This window comes from Lonchura striata, chromosome 32 (genome assembly GCF_050655825.1).
Source record: "Lonchura striata isolate lonStrDom1 chromosome 32, ASM5065582v1, whole genome shotgun sequence".
Taxonomy (NCBI): domain Eukaryota; kingdom Metazoa; phylum Chordata; class Aves; order Passeriformes; family Estrildidae; genus Lonchura; species Lonchura striata.
Window position 1 is genome coordinate 5,769,075 of NC_140734.1, and position 18,138 is coordinate 5,787,212.

General features: G+C 55.6%; 1 protein-coding gene across 1 annotated transcript; it reads right to left on the reverse strand.

Moving 5' to 3' along the window:
* Positions 1-1,633, reverse strand: LOC146764654 (uncharacterized). Its single transcript, XM_085564171.1, has 4 exons — positions 1,475-1,633; positions 750-926; positions 553-621; positions 1-95 (listed from the first exon to the last, which is right to left on the reverse strand). The coding sequence occupies exons 1-3, from the start codon at positions 1,541-1,543 to the stop codon at positions 553-555; spliced, it is 315 nt and encodes a 104-aa protein (XP_085420297.1). The 5' UTR covers positions 1,544-1,633; the 3' UTR covers positions 1-95.
* Positions 1,634-18,138: the final 16,505 nt, after the last annotated feature.

Here is an 18,138-nt window from a genome sequence, read left to right on the forward strand (position 1 = left end):
TTTGCTGAAAGGTTTTATTGCTCATTTTAGGAAAAAGGCTGAGGGCTCACAGGGGATGAGGCCACTCCTCCAGGGATGATCATCTCCTCGTGGTCCTGGAGGGGGACAAGAAGGTCATGGTGTTCACCAACAGTTCCAATGCTAAAACACAGAGCCCAAAAAGGTGATCCCCTGTGTCCACTGGGAATGGAGAGGGGCCTTGTGCCCAGCCCTGTTTCTGAGGGAGAAATGAATTGAGGCCCTGGGAAGACCCAGGACAGGATTTGGCTCCTCAGATCCACAGAGCATTCAGACCGCCAAAGCCCTGGGAAGCTCCAAAAGCTGCCAGAGAAGCTCCCTGCCCCCACCAGGACTGTGGGGTTCCCCAGAGCTCCCCAAATGCCAGGAAACACCTGGGAAATGCTCTGTCCAGCACCCCAGGGAAATGGATCAGTGAAAGCCTCATTTCTGTCCCTCTGCTGGCCCCAAACTCTGCGAACCGAGAACACTCCAGAGTTCCCCTCAAAAATCACAGATTAAAGGGGGGTCGGGGGACCACCACCATCTGCTCACCTATCCATGGAGAGCGGCAGCCAGGCGCTTTGGTCGCAGAAGAGACACCAGCTTTTTAGCCACCCGGGGCTGGGGACAAAGGAATAGTTAGAGATGCAATGGAGGCACTGGGCTGGGCTGGGACAAACTGGGATGGCCTGGGCTCTGGAGGCCATGCAAGGGGAGGGTCTGACACCAGCAGAACTCATGGTACCTACCACAGGCTTGTCCACGGCCACATTGCTTAAATCCACCTTCAGAGGGACCACGTCACCTCGCTGGTCACTGGGATGTCCGGATGGGGGGATTGCCCCCGAGTCCCCTGAGGGGGTGCCCTCCAATGCCAGCACCCCACTCACCTTCACGAGATCATCCTGGGTTTCTTCTGGGCGTGCCTGGGAAGGTGAACAAAGGCTGGGACTGCATTGGAACTTGTCAGGCTGTGGGGGGACACGAGTGCAGGGAGCAGGGTGGGGGCAGAGGGATGGGAATTCAGGGACTCCCAGGAGATCTTTTTGAGGTGGGGGAGACCCAAAGTCACTGATGTGGGCTCAGCTGAGGGCCCAGGGGACAGGGCTGGGGTGTGGGAGGAGCAGGGTGTAAGGCCCAGGGCAGGAGAAAGGAATTGCGGTGCAGGGCCATGGGAGTGCAGGGCAGGGGCTTGGTGGGGACAGAAGGACGAGGACGGGAGGGGACAAAACCCACGGGACTGGGAGATGCTGTGGCAGTGGGGGTGAGTCAGGGAATTGTCCAGGGGGACCCCTCTGCCGAGGCCAGGAAGAAAGGCAAAGGATGGAGGGGGGCCATGGAAGGAAAGGCCTTGGGAATGGTCAGTGGGAGGGCGGCTGGGGACCCTGAATGGGCCACAGAGGAGGGAGCGAAAGGGTGGGGTGGGAGGCCAGAAAGGGCAGGGTGTGGGGACAGCGTTTGGCGGGTGCCTCACCTGGGCCTGAGCCGGGGGGCACAGCAGGATGGAGAAGAGCAGGGCCACGCTGAGCACAGCCACCTTCATCTTCCTCTGGCTCCGGGCAGCGCTGGGTGAGGCTGCAGCAGGTGAGGAGCACCTTTATCCCTGCCGGGACTCCTCCCTGCACCCTCCCTGCCAGCCCCCAGGCCAAAGCCCGGCTTGGCACAGCCCCCAGCCCTGGCCAAAAGCCCAGCCCTGGCCCAGAGTCCACCCCAGCCCAGCTGTGGCACGGGTCCAGCCCCCTTGCCCGGCATCCCTCCAGCTTCCTGCCCGGGGCAGCTGCCCCTGGAGGGGCCCAGGCACCTGGGGGGGCAGGGGGGCAGGCAGGGAGCCAAAGGCACCTGGGGACCCTGTGGGGACAGCCCCCAGTGCAACACAATCCATCCTCCCACAGCCCCCAGAGCCAGATCCCCCATCTCCTGCTGCCCCTTCCCTCCCAGAGCTTTCCCTGTGGGACAGCCCAGAGCGGAGCCCGGCCCCAAACCCAGCATGTGGGGAACAAGGGGAACCAGGGACATGTCATCAGCTGGGGCATCGGCATCTCCCGTCCCGGGGACACTGGGAGCCCTGGGCCATGCTGATCACCTGCAGCCAAGGCTGAGGCCTGGGCCATGGCTCAGCGGTGACAATTCCCACATCCGCACAGCCCCAGATCCCTTTCCCTGCAGGTGCCAGACCCGTCCCAGCTCCATCCCCAGAGCAGTGTCCAGAGGGGAACGTGCCCTGCCCTGCCCCTGATCCTGTCACACCTGCAGCCCCTGAGCCCTCCCAGAGCACCTGGGCCATGGCCCTGGCCCTGAGCCAAGGCCAGCGCTGGCCCTGAGCAGGATGGGCCCGTGCCAGGGGCCATGGGGGAGTGGGCACCTGTCCCCAGGCAGCCCCTCGGAGCTGACGGGGTGACAGAGGTGCCCTGTGAGGAGCAGGGCTGTCGGTGCCCTGGCAGCATCTCTGACAAGCCCTGTTCAGCCAGGCCCTGAGGCACCAGCAGGACATTCCCAGTCTTGGCCTTTCTGGGACTGCCTGGTGCAGGGTGGTCTGTGCATGGGGTGGCTGAGAGCAGATGGACCCTGGTGGGGACAGCCCCCAGTCCAACACAATCCATCCCCCTAGAGCCTCCAGAGCCAGCTCCCCCATCTGTGACATTCACATTCTCTGGACAGAGAGACATGATTCTGTCTTTCAGGAGAAGCACAGAGAGAAGAAGAGAAAACAATCTTTATCTCTGCTTGTTTGTTTTCCCAAGTTGAATGTGGCATGGAGATTGTTTGCCTGAAGTGATTGCATGATTAAATTTAGTAAAATTTGTTTCAGTTCAATGATCAATCTAATTCAACCGTGTCTCGGACTCCCTGCAGAGTCACGAGTATATTAATTAGCTAGCTAAGTAAGTAAGTATGAAGAATAGGATAGTATCTCTTTAAATAGCATAGGAAAATAATATAATTTTGCTTTAATAAAGCTACCCTTCAACCTTCTAATCTAGAGCCAGACATCATAATTTCTTCCCTGAGTCAGAACCTCCCACAATTTTTAATATACCCATCTCCTGCTGCCCCTTCCCTCCCAGAGCTTTCCCTTTGGCCAGCCCAGAGCTGAGTCCATGCCAAAATCCATTGGGCCCCAGCAGAATTGCCCCTGTTCCCGCTCTGGCACTTTGAGGAAACAGCGGTGGGCACCGACCCCTCTTCCAGGGCCGTCGGGACCCCAGACTCAGGGAAAAGAGGAATGTGGGAGGACTTGGAGTCAAGGGCAGCAGGTGATTGGGATGTACAGCCACTGGAGACACTGGGAGCGCTGGGCAGCGCCGATCGCCTGTTGATCACCTTGCAGGCAGGGCTGAGGCTTGGGCAATGCCCCGGGAGCTGACGGGGTGACAGAGGTGCCCTGTGAGGAGCAGGGCTGTCAGTGCCCTGGCAGCATCTCTGGCAAGCCCTGTTCAGCCAGGCCCTGAGGCACCAGCAGGACATTCCCAGTCTTGGCCTTCCAGGAAGGAAAATCCACGGTGCAGTGGTTCCCGAGAGCTGTCCATGGCTGAGATTGCTGTTGGACATTCCAGGCCATTAGTGAAGGGTTCTGCACCTCTCTTTCCGCAGGGACAATGTGCATCCGGCAGATAAGTGTGTGCCAGCTGGGAAAACACTTCAGGCCACTGCCTTGGTTGTTTGCTCTGGACCTCAGCCAAGGAGCCGCAGGATCCACGGGGGAAGATTTTCCTCGGGAGTTTTGCTGCTTGGTGCCCATGGAGGAGAGAGCAGAATGTCCCTGTGGGGGATTCTTGAGCAGAGGGAGAAGAGCTGTGAGGCCACTGCTGTGCTGAGGTCCCCTTGGAGGGGAATTGAGGACATTTCTGCAGGGTCCGGATTGGGGAACTTTGGCCAAGGAGAGCTCCAGGCTTCCTGGAGAACAATGCCAGTCAGGGGGATGTCATTGGACAACCACTGTCCATGTGCCAACAGCCCGGGGAGAACAATGTGGACACACATGGAGGCTCCTGGTGCAGTTGGACTGGTCGCCATGGGAACGTGCCTGCTTCCCTCAGAGCTCTGTCTCATTTTGGCAGAATGCCTTCCTATGGTTGTGCAGCCTTTCAGGAAGGATGAGTCTTCACTCTGCTCTCAACCGCTGTCTCAGCAGGGAAGAGCTGGATTTTTCCTTCTCCAGGGAAAGGCGCTGGTGGCACAGCCCACGTGTGCCCCCTGATGCTGCCTCTCGGGGCCTGTTGTGCTGGGATGACCCCAAGAGTGTAAAAGTCTTTGTTTCCCAGTCCATGCAGCCAAAGAAGGAGTCTTAAATGCACAGGATTGGCTTCTCAAGGTTGTTGGTTTTTTCTTATCCATAACATTCTTTCTTTGACCTGTCAAACTCGGTCTAACAAGCAGGCCATTGTGTTCTGCCTGCTGCCTCGGGTAGGATTCACATTTTATATCAAAAGTTACATACAATCTATTTACAATATCGTGTCAATACCTATCATCTATGTTCGACAGTGTATCTCCGCCTTAAACCCATAGAACAGTGTCACCATTGTAATAAATGGGCAGGAGGTGGTTCTCCTTTAAAATGCCTTTATTTAAAGAGATCAGCTCTTGGGGTTGGGGGCCCGACAGGCTGTGCACACTCCACTGCTGCTTCCCAGAGGGACGCCGAGGAGGAGGAAGTGCAGCTTTATCCACTTCACGTGCAGGCAGAGCCGGAGGATCCGTCCTCACAGGAGTGGCAGCAATCTTCCCCTTCGGCAGTCTGTGCTATGGTCTATAATAGATCCTCACCACAGGTTATCTCCCAATAATTTTGCTCTGCAATGGTTTTTCTTATGTCTTTCTCTTTCTCTAAGTCAACCAAACCTACTTGAGTAGTACTTTGTTCAAAACATAACCAAGCCTCATGTTGCCTTCAGGGGAAGGCAAGGCGACCTGGTTGCAAGGAACAGCATGGCAGCCCGGCTTTGCCTGGGCTACTTGGCCAACAATACACGCCAACACCAATGTGGTGGACGGTCGAAATGCCTTTATTATCTTATCTCATGGGTTTAAATAGTCTCAGGGGACTTTGCTACGTCGGGGGGTGTTGGTAGGGTCTCTTTGGTCAGTCAGGAGTGGAAAACTACTGGGTTAGATGTGGTTACATTCTTTGGGGCAATAGATAAAGTGCTGTAGGAGGAGAGGGGGAAGGGATCTTTCTTTCCGTCACATCCCGAGATCTTCTGTTCGCCTGTCCCTATCTACTACATCTCCCCCCTCCTTTTCATACATAAAATGAGATAGTCATAGATATAGGCACTGGAGTGACGTACAAACTTGTAACTTGGTAAGGAAAAAGGGGTTTGGTAAACCTGAGTAATTCTCGCAAGGCGAGTTTAGAAGGTTTTTGCAACTGTGTTTGCAGTTTTTGGTTTACAGCATTTGTTGCTGGCCTACAAACAGAATGTTCGCCCGTTCTAGACAGGCCTGAACAAACGAGAGCAGCTTGTTCAGCAGGCATGGTCCTAAGGTAACAGCTAGAAGCAGTATTGCCAGTGGACCTACCAGGGCGGAAATTAAAGTGGTGAGCCAAGGCGATTGATTGAAACAGGATTCAAACCAGCTCTGCTGGGATTTCCTGTCTTTCTTTCTCTGAGCTAGTCTATCTTGGAGTTCTGCCATGGAGTCTTTAACGACTCCCATATGGTCTGCATAAAAGCAGCATTCCTCTTTCAAGGCTGCACACAGTCCTCCTTGTTGCATGAACAAGAGGTCCAGTCCTTGCCTGTTCTGCAAGACCACTTCTGAAAGCGAGGAGACTGATTGCTCTAGAAAGGAGATGGATTTCTCGATCCTCTGCAAGTCTTCATCAACGATCATTTGCAGCTGAGAAAGTCCTTGGTGTCGGGTCGCGAGGGCTGACACACCCGTGGCTGTGTCAGCTGCTCCCAGGCCGAGCAGCATTGCGATAGTTATACCTGTGATTATTTCTCTTTTGTGGAGCCTGCCGGGTTCTTCAAAAAGGTGGTATACCTCTTCATCTGAGTGGTACAGGACCCTAGGAACAATCAGAACCTGGACACAGAAGTCGATAGAGTCATTAAATTTGGCAAGGAACACACAAGGACTCACCCCAGATTGCTGGCAAACCCACATCCCAGACATGGATGGGACCACCCACTTATTGGTCTTTCTGTTGGGCTTGACAACTTTGGTGCAGAGGTTGCCTTTCCGCTTTGCTAAGGTTGCATTGCCAAAACATTTGCCCTGGCCTGTGATTTGACTCAGGGTGATTCCTCTGCGGGGAGTGTCCCATCTGCACTGGTGGGGAGCGTTGGCTGTGGAGTAGCTGAAGGGGGTGTTTAGAGCGATCCCTTCATATAAAGGGGATTTTACATCGTAGTAAAGCCAGCAGGAATCAGTTAGGTTTGGGTTGCATTTTTTCAAGGATAGAAAGGTAGCTTTTAGCATGCAAAAGATTTGTTTCGGGTCTGAATCGGCTAAGTGGCCAATCTGGAAGGCATCTACGTGGCCGGTCGGGGTGTTGGTGACCTTTGAGGGCAAGGTTTTGAGGTATAAGGGCCCCCAGCCCCACTGGGGTTTGGCATAGATGGGCCGCCTTGCATTCGCGGTGGGAGGAGGCTGAGTGCAGCCCGCGCGCCCCCTCCCTTTCCCATTTCCCTGGGGTCAGGACCTGCAGTCCATGGCGAGGTGTCCCTTCTTCCCACAGCCCCAACAGGCTCCTCTCGAGCGTGCTTGGGGTGGGGTGCCGTGGCGGGCTGCCGTGCCGGCTGGGGACAGCTCACCGCGATGTGACCTGCCTCACCACACTTGAAGCATGCCATTGCGCTGGTCAGGGTGTGGATGGCTGCCTGAATGGGTGTTAAGTGCTCTTCCCTTGCTACATGTCTGATCATGTCAGCCAGGCTGGCTCCGGCTGGCAGGGAACGTAAGATATCCTTGGTGACAGAGTTGCACTGCTGGCACAAGCAGTCAGCTACCACGGGGCCCTTTGCTTCCACAGGCAGGGTAGAGGAGTCTATCGCTGCCTGCAGGCGATCCACAAACTGCGTGAAGCTTTTACTCTCCGCCTGCCTCACGGTGGACCACGGTGACGGCTTGGCCATGACTAGAGAGGCGGCACGAATAGCCTCCCTAGCAGCCCGAGTGGTCGCCCTGACCTCCTCAGCCTGCATCTGTGTGGCTTGTTGCCGAGGCGTGATCATATCATCATGTTTTCCCATCAGCCTGGATAAGCTCGAGCCGTGCAGTGGTTGTCCTGCTCCAGATGCCTGGGCTAATAGCCTTGTACAATTATCCTCCCATTGCTGCCTAAACACAATCATTCCTGCACCATCAAGTATCATGCGACCTATTCGTTCAATATCAAAGGGAAGCAAGTTGTCATTACCAAAGAGACCATTGACGAGGGTGAGATCATGGCCGAATTGATTCCTTTCTTTGAAATGGCTTTGCCAATTGACTGTACATCTTTTGGGTTTACCGGGGTATATACCCTCTGCTGGTTCCCTTCCGGACCGGTGATCCTCACTGGGAAGGCTTGGATGGCAGCCGCTGGGGACCTTCAGCACAGGCTATTTTTATTTCTTTCCAGTCGGTAAACTGGGCTGGTTTGTATTGTGATTGCTTTTCGGTGCGGCTTAAAGCTTTACTCGATTTTGTTTTAGATTGCATTGGCTCTGTTCCCTCCGTTTCAGAGTCCCAGCCGGCTTCCATCAGCTATTCCGAGCTGCCAGAGCTGCTGCTGGACTCAGAGTCGGTAGTGGAATGCCAGTGCACTTCTGGGGCTCGGTGCCTTTTTTGTGCGGCTCCAGCCCCGCTCCTCCGCTGAGGGGTGGCACCGCTTCTGCCCCCCGGGCTAGCCCTGCCTTCTACAGGGGGAGGTCTCTCCCTTAAATGGTAGCAGCGTCCGGCACGGATGCCAATTGGCTCCGAGCCCTCTGCCATTCTCCTTCTCTTTCTCCCGCATACTCGCATTCGTAAAACCCCACACCTCCAGGCTTTTCGTGCCGAGACCGCCCGCGCCCCACCCATCTCCTTGGCTGCCAGTGCCATTTTCAGCAGGGTACGGGGATGGCACGGCTCGGATCTCTTCCTGAGCCCCGGTTTCTGCGTTTGTGGCCTCCTTCACCAGTCCCTGCCAAAAGGATTCCACGTGCTGCTGCACCTCCGGCGCCGAATTGCTGACCGGCGATGGAAGGACGGATGGGGAACCCACAGATTTTTGGGAAGGTTCCATGGGGAGGTTTGGGATTTGGCTTGGGGAGGGGGGTGACACGTCAGGCCCCCCTGGATCCCCGCTCCTGGGCAGATCGCCCTCAGGAGCGGTTTGCATTGCCGCTCCTACCCATAGCTTGGGTGTAACCAATAAACACGTGCGCGCTGTGCTCCATGTCTCCTGTTCTTCTAATGCTCCACGAAGGGCTTTCTCTACTCTGCCCCACGCCTTAAGGCTTCTGCCACTGCCTGAGGATTTCGTGTCCTCAGCCAGCATGGCTGTGCATTTCTCCCATACCTCCGGATGTAATATATCCACGGAACGTTCAATTGCCCCAAGCTCAAGGAGCCTCGTGATAGCAAGATAAAAGTCCTTGAGTCTGCACTTAATACCCCACTGCTTATGAATCACACTCACGACCTTCATGATGGCATCCATGATGAACCACAGGTTCGGGGATGTCTCCCCCACCAGTAATTCGCTCTCACTGCTCCAGCTGCTGTATCTTGTCCAGGCGACACCCGCTACCAGAGTGAATCCTCCCGGGTTTCAACACCAGATATGTTGCCTTCAGGGGCAGGCAAGGCGACCTGGTTGCAAGGAACAGCATGGCAGCCTGGTCTTGCACAGGCAACTTGGGCCACCAACACGCACTGACACCAATGTGGTGGATGGTCAAATGGCGTTTACTATCTTATCTCATGGCGTTAAATATCCTCGGGGGACTTTGCTACGTCGGGGGGAGAAGGTAGGGTCTCTAGGGTTAGTAAGGAGTGAAAAACTGCTGGGTTAAGTGTGGTTACATGTTCTGGGTGTAATAGATAACGTGTTGCAGGGTGAGGGGGAAGGGTTTTTGCTTTCCATCACATCCCGAAATCTTCCGTTCGCCTGTCCCTATCTACTACAACCGGTTCAGGTGCTGGATAAAATCCTGAGCATACTAGGGTGGGGCTCTTCGGTTCCAGATCCCTTTGATGAAAGAACTTTCTTCAGAATCTCACACCAAAGGCCTCCCTCGACTGTTTTGTCCACCCCCTGACACCGACACCGTTCCAGCAGGAGAGCAAGTGGCTCTAAGGTTCAGCTCTCCCTATTTGAGGGGAAGCTGTTCCCCACGCCTGGCACGGCATTGCCGCTGAGATAGCCATGGCCAGCAGCTCGGTGTCAGCCGGGCTCCTGCTGGGCTGGGGCTGCCCTCAGGCAGGGCTCAGCTCCCCCACAGCATCTCGGTGTTACCTGGGAGCCCCGTGGAGAAGACCCCTCTGTGCCCTGTGCCCAGAATTTCCCTGCCAGGACAGCAGGGATGCGACCCGAATCTGCCTCAAACCTGCTGGGGAGGGGAACTCCTGCGCCAGGGGGTTTCTGGCCATTCTGCGGCTCGTGGCCAAGACATTTTCCCTGCCCCTCTGCCCGGGCAATGCCCTGTGCCAGCTCTGCTGTGAGGCTTCCCCGGGGTGCTGCCGGCACCAGCGGCTCCTTCAGTGCTGGAGCTGGAGTCAGGGAACACGACCGAGCCCCTGGTGATCTCCCAGGACGGCCGGGTACAACTGATCCACCCGGCCCGGCCCGAAATTCACCCAAGTCCTGCTGGAGCCGATGGATCCGGCGGCCAAGAGTGAGCTCAGAGCCAGGGAGAAGCACTCGCCCTTTTCCAGGACGTCGTGGTGGCTCTACCCCACCGTGGCCAGGCACTACAGGTGACCGTGTAGGGCCCCTCAGTGAGGAGACCCCACAGCCCTGCAGAGCCCTGCAGACAGACCCAATCCCACCAGGGAACCAGATTGCAAGACCAATAAATAATTTCTACATGCTTTTGACATATTAAGATTTTTTTGAACCATTAAATACTTTGGAGTGAATAAAGACTTTTGGGGTAAAAAAGTTTAAAGGAAACCTTATTTTGAATTTATTTTTTTCCTTTTCAACCCAGGCCATTCCTACAACACTCATGGCGAGCTGCAGGCTTTCTCAGCACCTGCACTCCCACCCACCTACTCAACCCACTCCCCCTGGAGCCTGCACAACTCCCAACACACAATTTGTCTGGGGGAGAGCACGGGCTGTGCCAAGGCAGCAGAGCCCAGACCTGGCCTGACTTCCCTGGACCACTGGACAAAGGGAAATCCAGAGGCATGGACACACACAGGCACAGAGCAAAGCTATGCTGAAAGGGTTTATTGATTATTGATGCTTGATTATTCAGGGGAAATGGCCCCGGGCACAGAGGGTTCAGGGGGTTCCTCCAGGGATGATCATCTCCTCATGCCCCTGGAGAGGAAAAGGACACCGCTCCTTCTGACCCTGAAAGACAAAGCCCAGAAGGTGACCACTGGTGTTTCCTGCTGGGCCATGGATGGGCTTTGTCCCCAGCCCTGTCCCTGCAGGCACAGCTCACCTAGACCCTCAGAGAGGCAGCCACGGCGCGCTTCAGCCGCAGAAGTTCCTTCACCCTTTCATCCAGATTTTCCTGGGGACAAGGGCAGCGTTAGAGACACACTGGGGGCACTGGGATGGGCTGGGACAAACTGGGATGGCCTGGGCTCTGGTGGCCATGCAAGGGGAGGGTCTGAGCCCGGCAGAACTCGTGGTACCCACCAGAGGCACGTCCACATCCACGTCCCCATCGCCTAAATCCACCTGCAGAGAGACCAGGAGACCTCGCTGGTCACGGGGATGTCCCAGGTGCCAGCATGGGATGGGGGGAGCTGAACTGCCCCCCAGCCCCCTGAGGGGATGCCCTCCAATGCCAGCACCCCACTCACCTTCACGAGATCATCTTGGGTTTTTTCCGGGGGTGCCTGGGAAGGAGAACAAAGGCAGGGACTGGACTGGACCTTGTCGGGCTGTGGGGGGATACGAGTGCGGGGAGCAGGGTGGGGGCAGAGGGATGGGAATTCAGGGACTCCCAGGAGATCTTTTTGAGGTGGGGGAGACCCAAAGTCACTGATCTGGGCTCAGCTGAGGGCCCAGGGGACAGGGCTGGGGTGTGGGAGGAGCAGGGTGTAAGGCCCAGGGCAGGAGAAAGGAATTGCGGTGCAGGGCCATGGTAGTGCAGGGCAGGGGCTTGGTGGGCACAGAAGGACGAGGACGGGAGGGGACAAAACCCGCGGGACTGGGAGATGCTGTGGCAGTGGGGGTGAGTCAGGGAATTGTCCAGGGGGACCCCTCTGCCGAGGCCAGGAAGAAAGGCAAAGGATGGAGGGGGGCCATGGAAGGAAAGGCCTTGGGAATGGTCAGTGGGAGGGCGGCTGGGGACCCTGAATGGGCCACAGAGGAGGGAGCAAAAGGGTGGGGTGGGAGGCCAGAAAGGGCAGGGTGTGGGGACAGCGTTTGGCGGGTGCCTCACCTGGGCCTGAGCCGGGGGGCACAGCAGGATGGAGAAGAGCAGGGCCACGCTGAGCACAGCCACCTTCATCTTCCTCTGGCTCCGGGCAGCGCTGGGTGAGGCTGCAGCAGGTGAGGAGCACCTTTATCCCTGCCGGGACTCCTCCCTGCACCCTCCCTGCCAGCCCCCAGGCCAAAGCCCGGCTTGGCACAGCCCCCAGCCCTGGCCACAAGCCCAGCCCTGGCCCAGAGTCCACCCCAGCCCAGCTGTGGCACGGGTCCAGCCCCCTTGCCCGGCATCCCTCCAGCTTCCTGCCCGGGGCAGCTGCCCCTGGAGGGGCCCAGGCACCTGGGGGGGCAGGGGGGCAGGCAGGGAGCCAAAGGCACCTGGGGACCCTGTGGGGACAGCCCCCAGTGCAACACAATCCATCCTCCCACAGCCCCCAGAGCCAGATCCCCCATCTCCTGCTGCCCCTTCCCTCCCAGAGCTTTCCCTGTGGGACAGCCCAGAGCGGAGCCCGGCCCCAAACCCAACATGTGGGGAACAAGGGGAACCAGGGACATGTCATCAGCTGGGGCATCGGCATCTCCCGTCCCGGGGACACTGGGAGCCCTGGGCCATGCTGATCACCTGCAGCCAAGGCTGAGGCCTGGGCCATGGCTCAGCGGTGACAATTCCCACATCCGCACAGCCCCAGATCCCTTTCCCTGCAGGTGCCAGACCCGTCCCAGCTCCATCCCCAGAGCAGTGTCCAGAGGGGAACGTGCCCTGCCCTGCCCCTCATCCTGTCACACCTGCAGCCCCTGAGCCCTCCCAGAGCACCTGGGCCATGGCCCTGGCCCTGAGCCAAGGCCAGCGCTGGCCCTGAGCAGGATGGGCCCGTGCCAGGGGCCATGGGGGAGTGGGCACCTGTCCCCAGGCAGCCCCTCGGAGCTGACGGGGTGACAGAGGTGCCCTGTGAGGAGCAGGGCTGTCGGTGCCCTGGCAGCATCTCTGACAAGCCCTGTTCAGCCAGGCCCTGAGGCACCAGCAGGACATTCCCAGTCTTGGCCTTTCTGGGACTGCCTGGTGCAGGGTGGTCTGTGCATGGGGTGGCTGAGAGCAGATGGACCCTGGTGGGGACAGCCCCCAGTCCAACACAATCCATCCCCCTAGAGCCTCCAGAGCCAGCTCCCCCATCTGTGACCTTCACATTCTCTGGACAGAGAGACATAATTCTGTCTTTCAGGAGAAGCACAGAGAGAAGAAGAGAAAACAATCTTTATCTCTGCTTGTTTGTTTTCCAAAGTTGAATGTGGCATGGAGATTGTTTGCCTGAAGTGATTGCGTGATTAAATTTAGTAAAATTTGTTTCAGTTCAATGATCAATCAAATTCAACCGTGTCTCGGACTCCCAGCATAGTCACGAGTTTATTAATTAGCTAGGTAAGTAAGTAAGTATGTAGAATAGGATAGTATCTCTTTAAATAGCATAGGAAAGTAATATAGTTTTGCTTTAATAAAGCTACCCTTCAACCTTCTAATCTAGAGCCAGACATCATAATTTCTTCCCTGAGTCAGAACCTCACACAATTTTTAATATACCCATCTCCTGCTGCCCCTTACCTCCCAGAGCTTTCCCTTTGGCCAGCCCAGAGCTGAGTCCATGCCAAAATCCATTGGGTCCCAGCAGAATTGCCCCTGTTCCCGCTCTGGCACTTTGAGGAAACAGCGGTGGGCACCGACCCCTCTTCCAGGGCCGTCGGGACCCCAGACTCAGGGAAAAGAGGAATGTGGGAGGACTTGGAGTCAAGGGCAGCAGGTGATTGGGATGTGCAGCCACTGGAGACACTGGGAGCGCTGGGCAGCGCCGATCGCCTGTTGATCACCTTGCAGGCAGGGCTGAGGCTTGGGCAATGCCCCGGGAGCTGACGGGGTGACAGAGGTGCCCTGTGAGGAGCAGGGCTGTCGGTGCCCTGGCAGCATCTCTGACAAGCCCTGTTCAGCCAGGCCCTGAGGCACCAGCAGGACATTCCCAGTCTTGGCCTTCCAGGAAGGAAAATCCACGGTGCAGTGGTTCCCGAGAGCTGTCCATGGCTGAGATTGCTGTTGGACATTCCAGGCCATTAGTGAAGGGTTCTGCACCTCTCCTTCCTCAGGGACAATGTGCATCCGGCAGATAAGTGTGTGCCAGCTGGGAAAACACTTCAGGCCACTGCCTTGGTTGTTTGCTCTGGAACTCAGCCAAGGAGCCGCAGGATCCACGGGGGAAGATTTTCCTCGGGAGTTTTGCTGCTTGGTGCCCATGGAGGAGAGAGCAGAATGTCCCCGTGGGGGATTCTTGAGCAGAGGGAGAAGAGCTGTGAGGTCACTGCTGTGCTGAGGTCCCCTTGGAGGGGAATTGAGGACATTTCTGCAGGGTTTGGATTGGGGAACTTTGGCCAAGGAGAGCTCCAGGCTTCCTGGAGAATAATGCCAGTCAGGCGGATGTCATTGGACAACCACTGGCCACGTGCCAACAGCCCGGGGAGAACAATGTGGACACACATGGAGGCTCCTGGTGCAGTTGGACTGGTCGCCATGGGAACGTCCCTGCTTCCCTCAGAGCTCTGTCTCATTTTGGCAGAATGTCTTCCTATGGTTGTGCAGCCTTTCAGGAAGGATGAGTTTTCCCTCTGCTCTCAACTGCTGTCTCTGCAGGGAAGAGCTGGATTTTTCCTTCTCCAGGGAAAGGCGCTGGTGGCACAGCCCACGTGTGCCCCCTGATGCTGCCTCTCGGGGCCTGTTGTGCTGGGATGACCCCAAGAGTGTAAAAGTCTTTGTTTCCTCGTCCATGCAGCCAAAGAAGGAGTCTTAAATGCACAGGATTGGCTTCTCAAGGTTGTTGGTTTTTTCTTATCTATAACATTTTTTCTTTGACCTGTCACACTCGGTCTAACAAGCAGGCCATGGTGTTCTGCCTGCTGCCTTGGGTAGGATTCACATTTTATATCAAAAGTTACATACAATCTATTTACAATATCGTGTCAATACCTATCATCTATGTTCGACAGTGTATCTCCGCCTTAAACCCATAGAACAGTGTCACCATTGTAATAAATGGGCAGGAGGTGGTTCTCATTTAAAATGCCTTTATTTAAAGAGATCAGCTCTTGGGGTTGGGGGCCCGACAGGCTGTGCACACTCCACTGCTGCTTCCCAGAGGGACGCCGAGGAGGAGGAAGTGCAGCTTTGTCCGCTTCACGTGCAGGCAGAGCCGGAGGATCCGTCCTCACAGGAGTGGCAGCAATCTTCCCCTTCGGCAGTCTGTGCTATGGTCTATAATAGATCCTCACCACAGGTTATCTCCCAATAATTTTGCTCTGCAATGGTTTTTCTTATGTCTTTCACTTTCTCTAAGTCAACCAAACCTACTTGAGTAGTACTTTGTTCAAAACATAACCAAGCCTCATGTTGCCTTCAGGGGAAGGCAAGGTGACCTGGTTGCAAGGAACAGCACGGCAGCCCGGCTTTGCCCGGGCTACTTGGCCAACAATACACGCCAACACCAATGTGGTGGATGGTCGAAAGGACTTTATTATCTCATCTCATGGGTTTAAATAGTCTCGAGGGACTTTGCTACGTCGGGGGGTGTTGGTAGGGTCTCTTTGGTCAGTCAGGAGTGGAAAACTACTGGGTTAGATGTGGTTACATTCTTTGGGGCAATAGATAAAGTGCTGTAGGAGGAGAGGGGGAAAGGGTCTTTCTTTCCGTCACATCCCCAGATCTTCCGTTTGCCTGTCCCTATCTACTACATCTCCCCCCTCCTTTTCATACATAAAATGAGATAGTCATAGATATAGGCAGTGGAGTGACGTACAAACTTGTAACTTGGTAAGGAAAAAGGGGTTTGGTAAACCTGAGTAATTCTCGCAAGGTGAGTTTAGAAGGCTTTTGCTACTGTGTTTGCAGTTTTTGGTTTACAGCATTTGTTGCTGGCCTACGAACAGAATGTTCGCCTGTTCTAGACAGGCCTGAACAAACGAGAGCAGCTTGTTCAGCAGGCATGGTCCTAAGGTAACAGCTAGAAGCAGTATTGCCAGTGGACCTACCAGGGCGGAAATTAAAGTGGTGAGCCAAGGCAATTGATTGAAACAGGATTCAAACCAGCTCTGTTGGGTTTCCCTGTCTTTCTTTCTCTGAGCCAGTCTATCTTGGAGTTCTGCCATGGAGTCTTTAACGACTCCCGTATGGTCTGCATAAAAGCAGCATTCCTCTTTCAAGGCTGCACACAGTCCTCCTTGTTGCATGAACAAGAGGTCCAGTCCTCGCCTGTTCTGCAAGACCACTTCTGAAAGCGAGGAGACTGATTGCTCTAGAAAGGAGATGGATTTCTCAATCCTCTGCAAGTCTTCATCGATGGTCATTTGCAGCTGAGAAAGTCCTTGGTGTCGGGTCGCGATGGCTGAGACACCCGTGGCTGTGTCAGCTGCTCCCAGGCCGAGCAGCATTGCGATAGTTATACCTGTGATTATTTCTCTTTTGTGGAGCCTGCCGGGTTCTTCAAAAAGGTGGTATACCTCTTCATCTGAGTGGTACAGGACCCTAGGAACAATCAGAACTTGGACACAGAAGTCGATAGAGTCATTAAATTTGGCAAGGAACACACAAGGACTCACCCCAGATTGCTGACAAACCCACATCCCAGACATGGATGGGACCACCCACTTATTGATCTTTCTGTTGGGCTTGACAACTTCGGTGCAGAGGTTGCCTTTCCGCTTTGCTAAGGTTGCATTGCCAAAACATTTGCCCTGGCCTGTGATTTGACTCAGGGTGATTCCTCTGTGGGGAGTGTCCTATCTGCACTGGTGGGGGGCATCAGTTGTGGAGTAACTGAAGGGGGTGTTTAGAGCAATCCCTTCATAGAAAGGGGATTTTACATTGTAGTAAAGCCAGCAGGAATCAGTTAGGTTCGGGTTGGATTTGTTCAAGAATAGAAAGGTAGCTTTTAGCATGCAAAAGATATGTTTTGGGTCACACTCGGCTAAGTGGCCTATCTGGAAGGCATCTGCGTGGCCGGTCAGGGTGTTGGTGACCTTTGAGGGCAAGGTTTTGGGGTAGAAGGGCCCCCAGCCCCACTGGGGTTTGGCATAGATGGGCCGCCTTGCATTCGCGGTGGGAGGAGGCTGAGTGCAGCCCGCGCACCCCCTCCCTTTCCCATTTCCCTGGGGTCAGGACCTGCAGTCCTTGGCGAGGTGTCCCTTCTTCCCACAGCCCCAACAGGCTCCTCTCCAGCGTGCTTGGGGTGGGGATGCCGTGGCGGGCTGCCGTGCCGGCTGGGGACAGCTCCCCGCGATGTGACCTGCCTCACCACACTTGAAGCATGCCATTGCGCTGGTCAGGGTGTGGATGGCTGCCTGAATGGGTGTTAAGTGCTCTTCCCTTGCTACATGTCTGATCATGTCAGCCAGGCTGGCTCTGACTGGCAGGGAGCGCAAGATATCCTTGGTGACAGAGTTGCACTGCTGGCACAAGCAGTCAGATACCACGGGGCCCTTTGCTTCCACAGGCAGGGTAGAGGAGTCTATCGCTGCCTGCAGGCGATCCACAAACTGCGTGAAGCTTTTACTCTCCGCCTGCCTCACGGTGGACCACGGCGACGGCTTGGCCACGACTAGAGAGGCGGCACGAATAGCCTCCCTAGCAGCCCGAGTGGTCGCCCTGACCTCCTCAGCCTGCATCTGTGCGGCTTGTTGCAGAGGCGTGATCATATCATCATATTTTCCCATCAGCCTGGATTAGTTCGAGCCGTGCTGTGGTTGCCTTGCCCCAGATGCCTGCTCTAGTAGCCTTGTACAGCTATCTTTCCATTCCTGTCTAAGCACAATAATTCCTGTACTGCCAAACATCATGCGACCTATTTGTGTAATATCAAAGGGGAGCAACTCGTCATTACCAAAGAGACGGTTGATGAGTGTGGAGACCATGGCCAAGTTAATCTCTTTCTCTGAAATGGCTTTGACTATTGTCTGTATGTCTTTGGGGTTTAACGGAGTATATATTCTTTGTTGATTCTCCTCTGGCCCAGTGACCCTCACCGGGAAAGCTTTAACAGTGGCCGTGGGGGCCCATTCAGCACAGGCTATTTTTATTTTTCCCCAGTCGGTAAGCTGGGCTGGTTCGTATTGTAATTGCCTTTCAGTGTGGCTTAAAGCTTTATTCATTTTTGTTTCAGATTGCGTTGGTTCTGCTATCTCCGTTTCTGAGTCCCAGTCAGTTTCTGTCAGCTCTTCCAAGCTGGTGGAGATGGTGCTGCTGGACTCAGAGCCAGAAGTCAAGTGCCAGCGCACTTTCGGGCTTTGGTGCTTTTTTGTGCGGCTCCAGCCCCGCTCCTCTGCTGAGGGGTGGCACCGCTTCTGCCCCCCGGGCTAGCCCTGCCTCCCGCAGGGTGAGGTCTCTCCCTTAAATGGTAGCAGCGTCTGGCACAGATGCCAATTGGCTCCGAGCCCTCTGCCATTCTCCTTCTCTTTCTCCCGCATACTCGCATTCATAAAACCCCATGCCTCCAGGCTTTTCGTGCCAAGGCTGCCCACACCCCACCCATCTCCTTGGCTGCCAGTGCCATTTTCAGCAGGGTACGGGTTGTCACGGCTCG

What these genes read in the sequence shown, in the direction of transcription:
- LOC146764654 (XM_085564171.1), bottom strand. Translation starts at nt 1,543, where the DNA reads ATGAAGGTGGCTGTGCTCAGCGTGGCCCTGCTCTTCTCCATCCTGCTG. An exon ending in GCCCCCCGGCTCAGGCCCAG is followed by an intron (nt 927 to 1,474) that starts GTGAGGCACCCG and finishes TCACCTTCCCAG; the next exon opens with GCACGCCCAGAAGAAACCCA. An exon ending in TGGCCGTGGACAAGCCTGTG is followed by an intron (nt 622 to 749) that starts GTAGGTACCATG and finishes CTTTGTCCCCAG; the next exon opens with CCCCGGGTGGCTAAAAAGCT.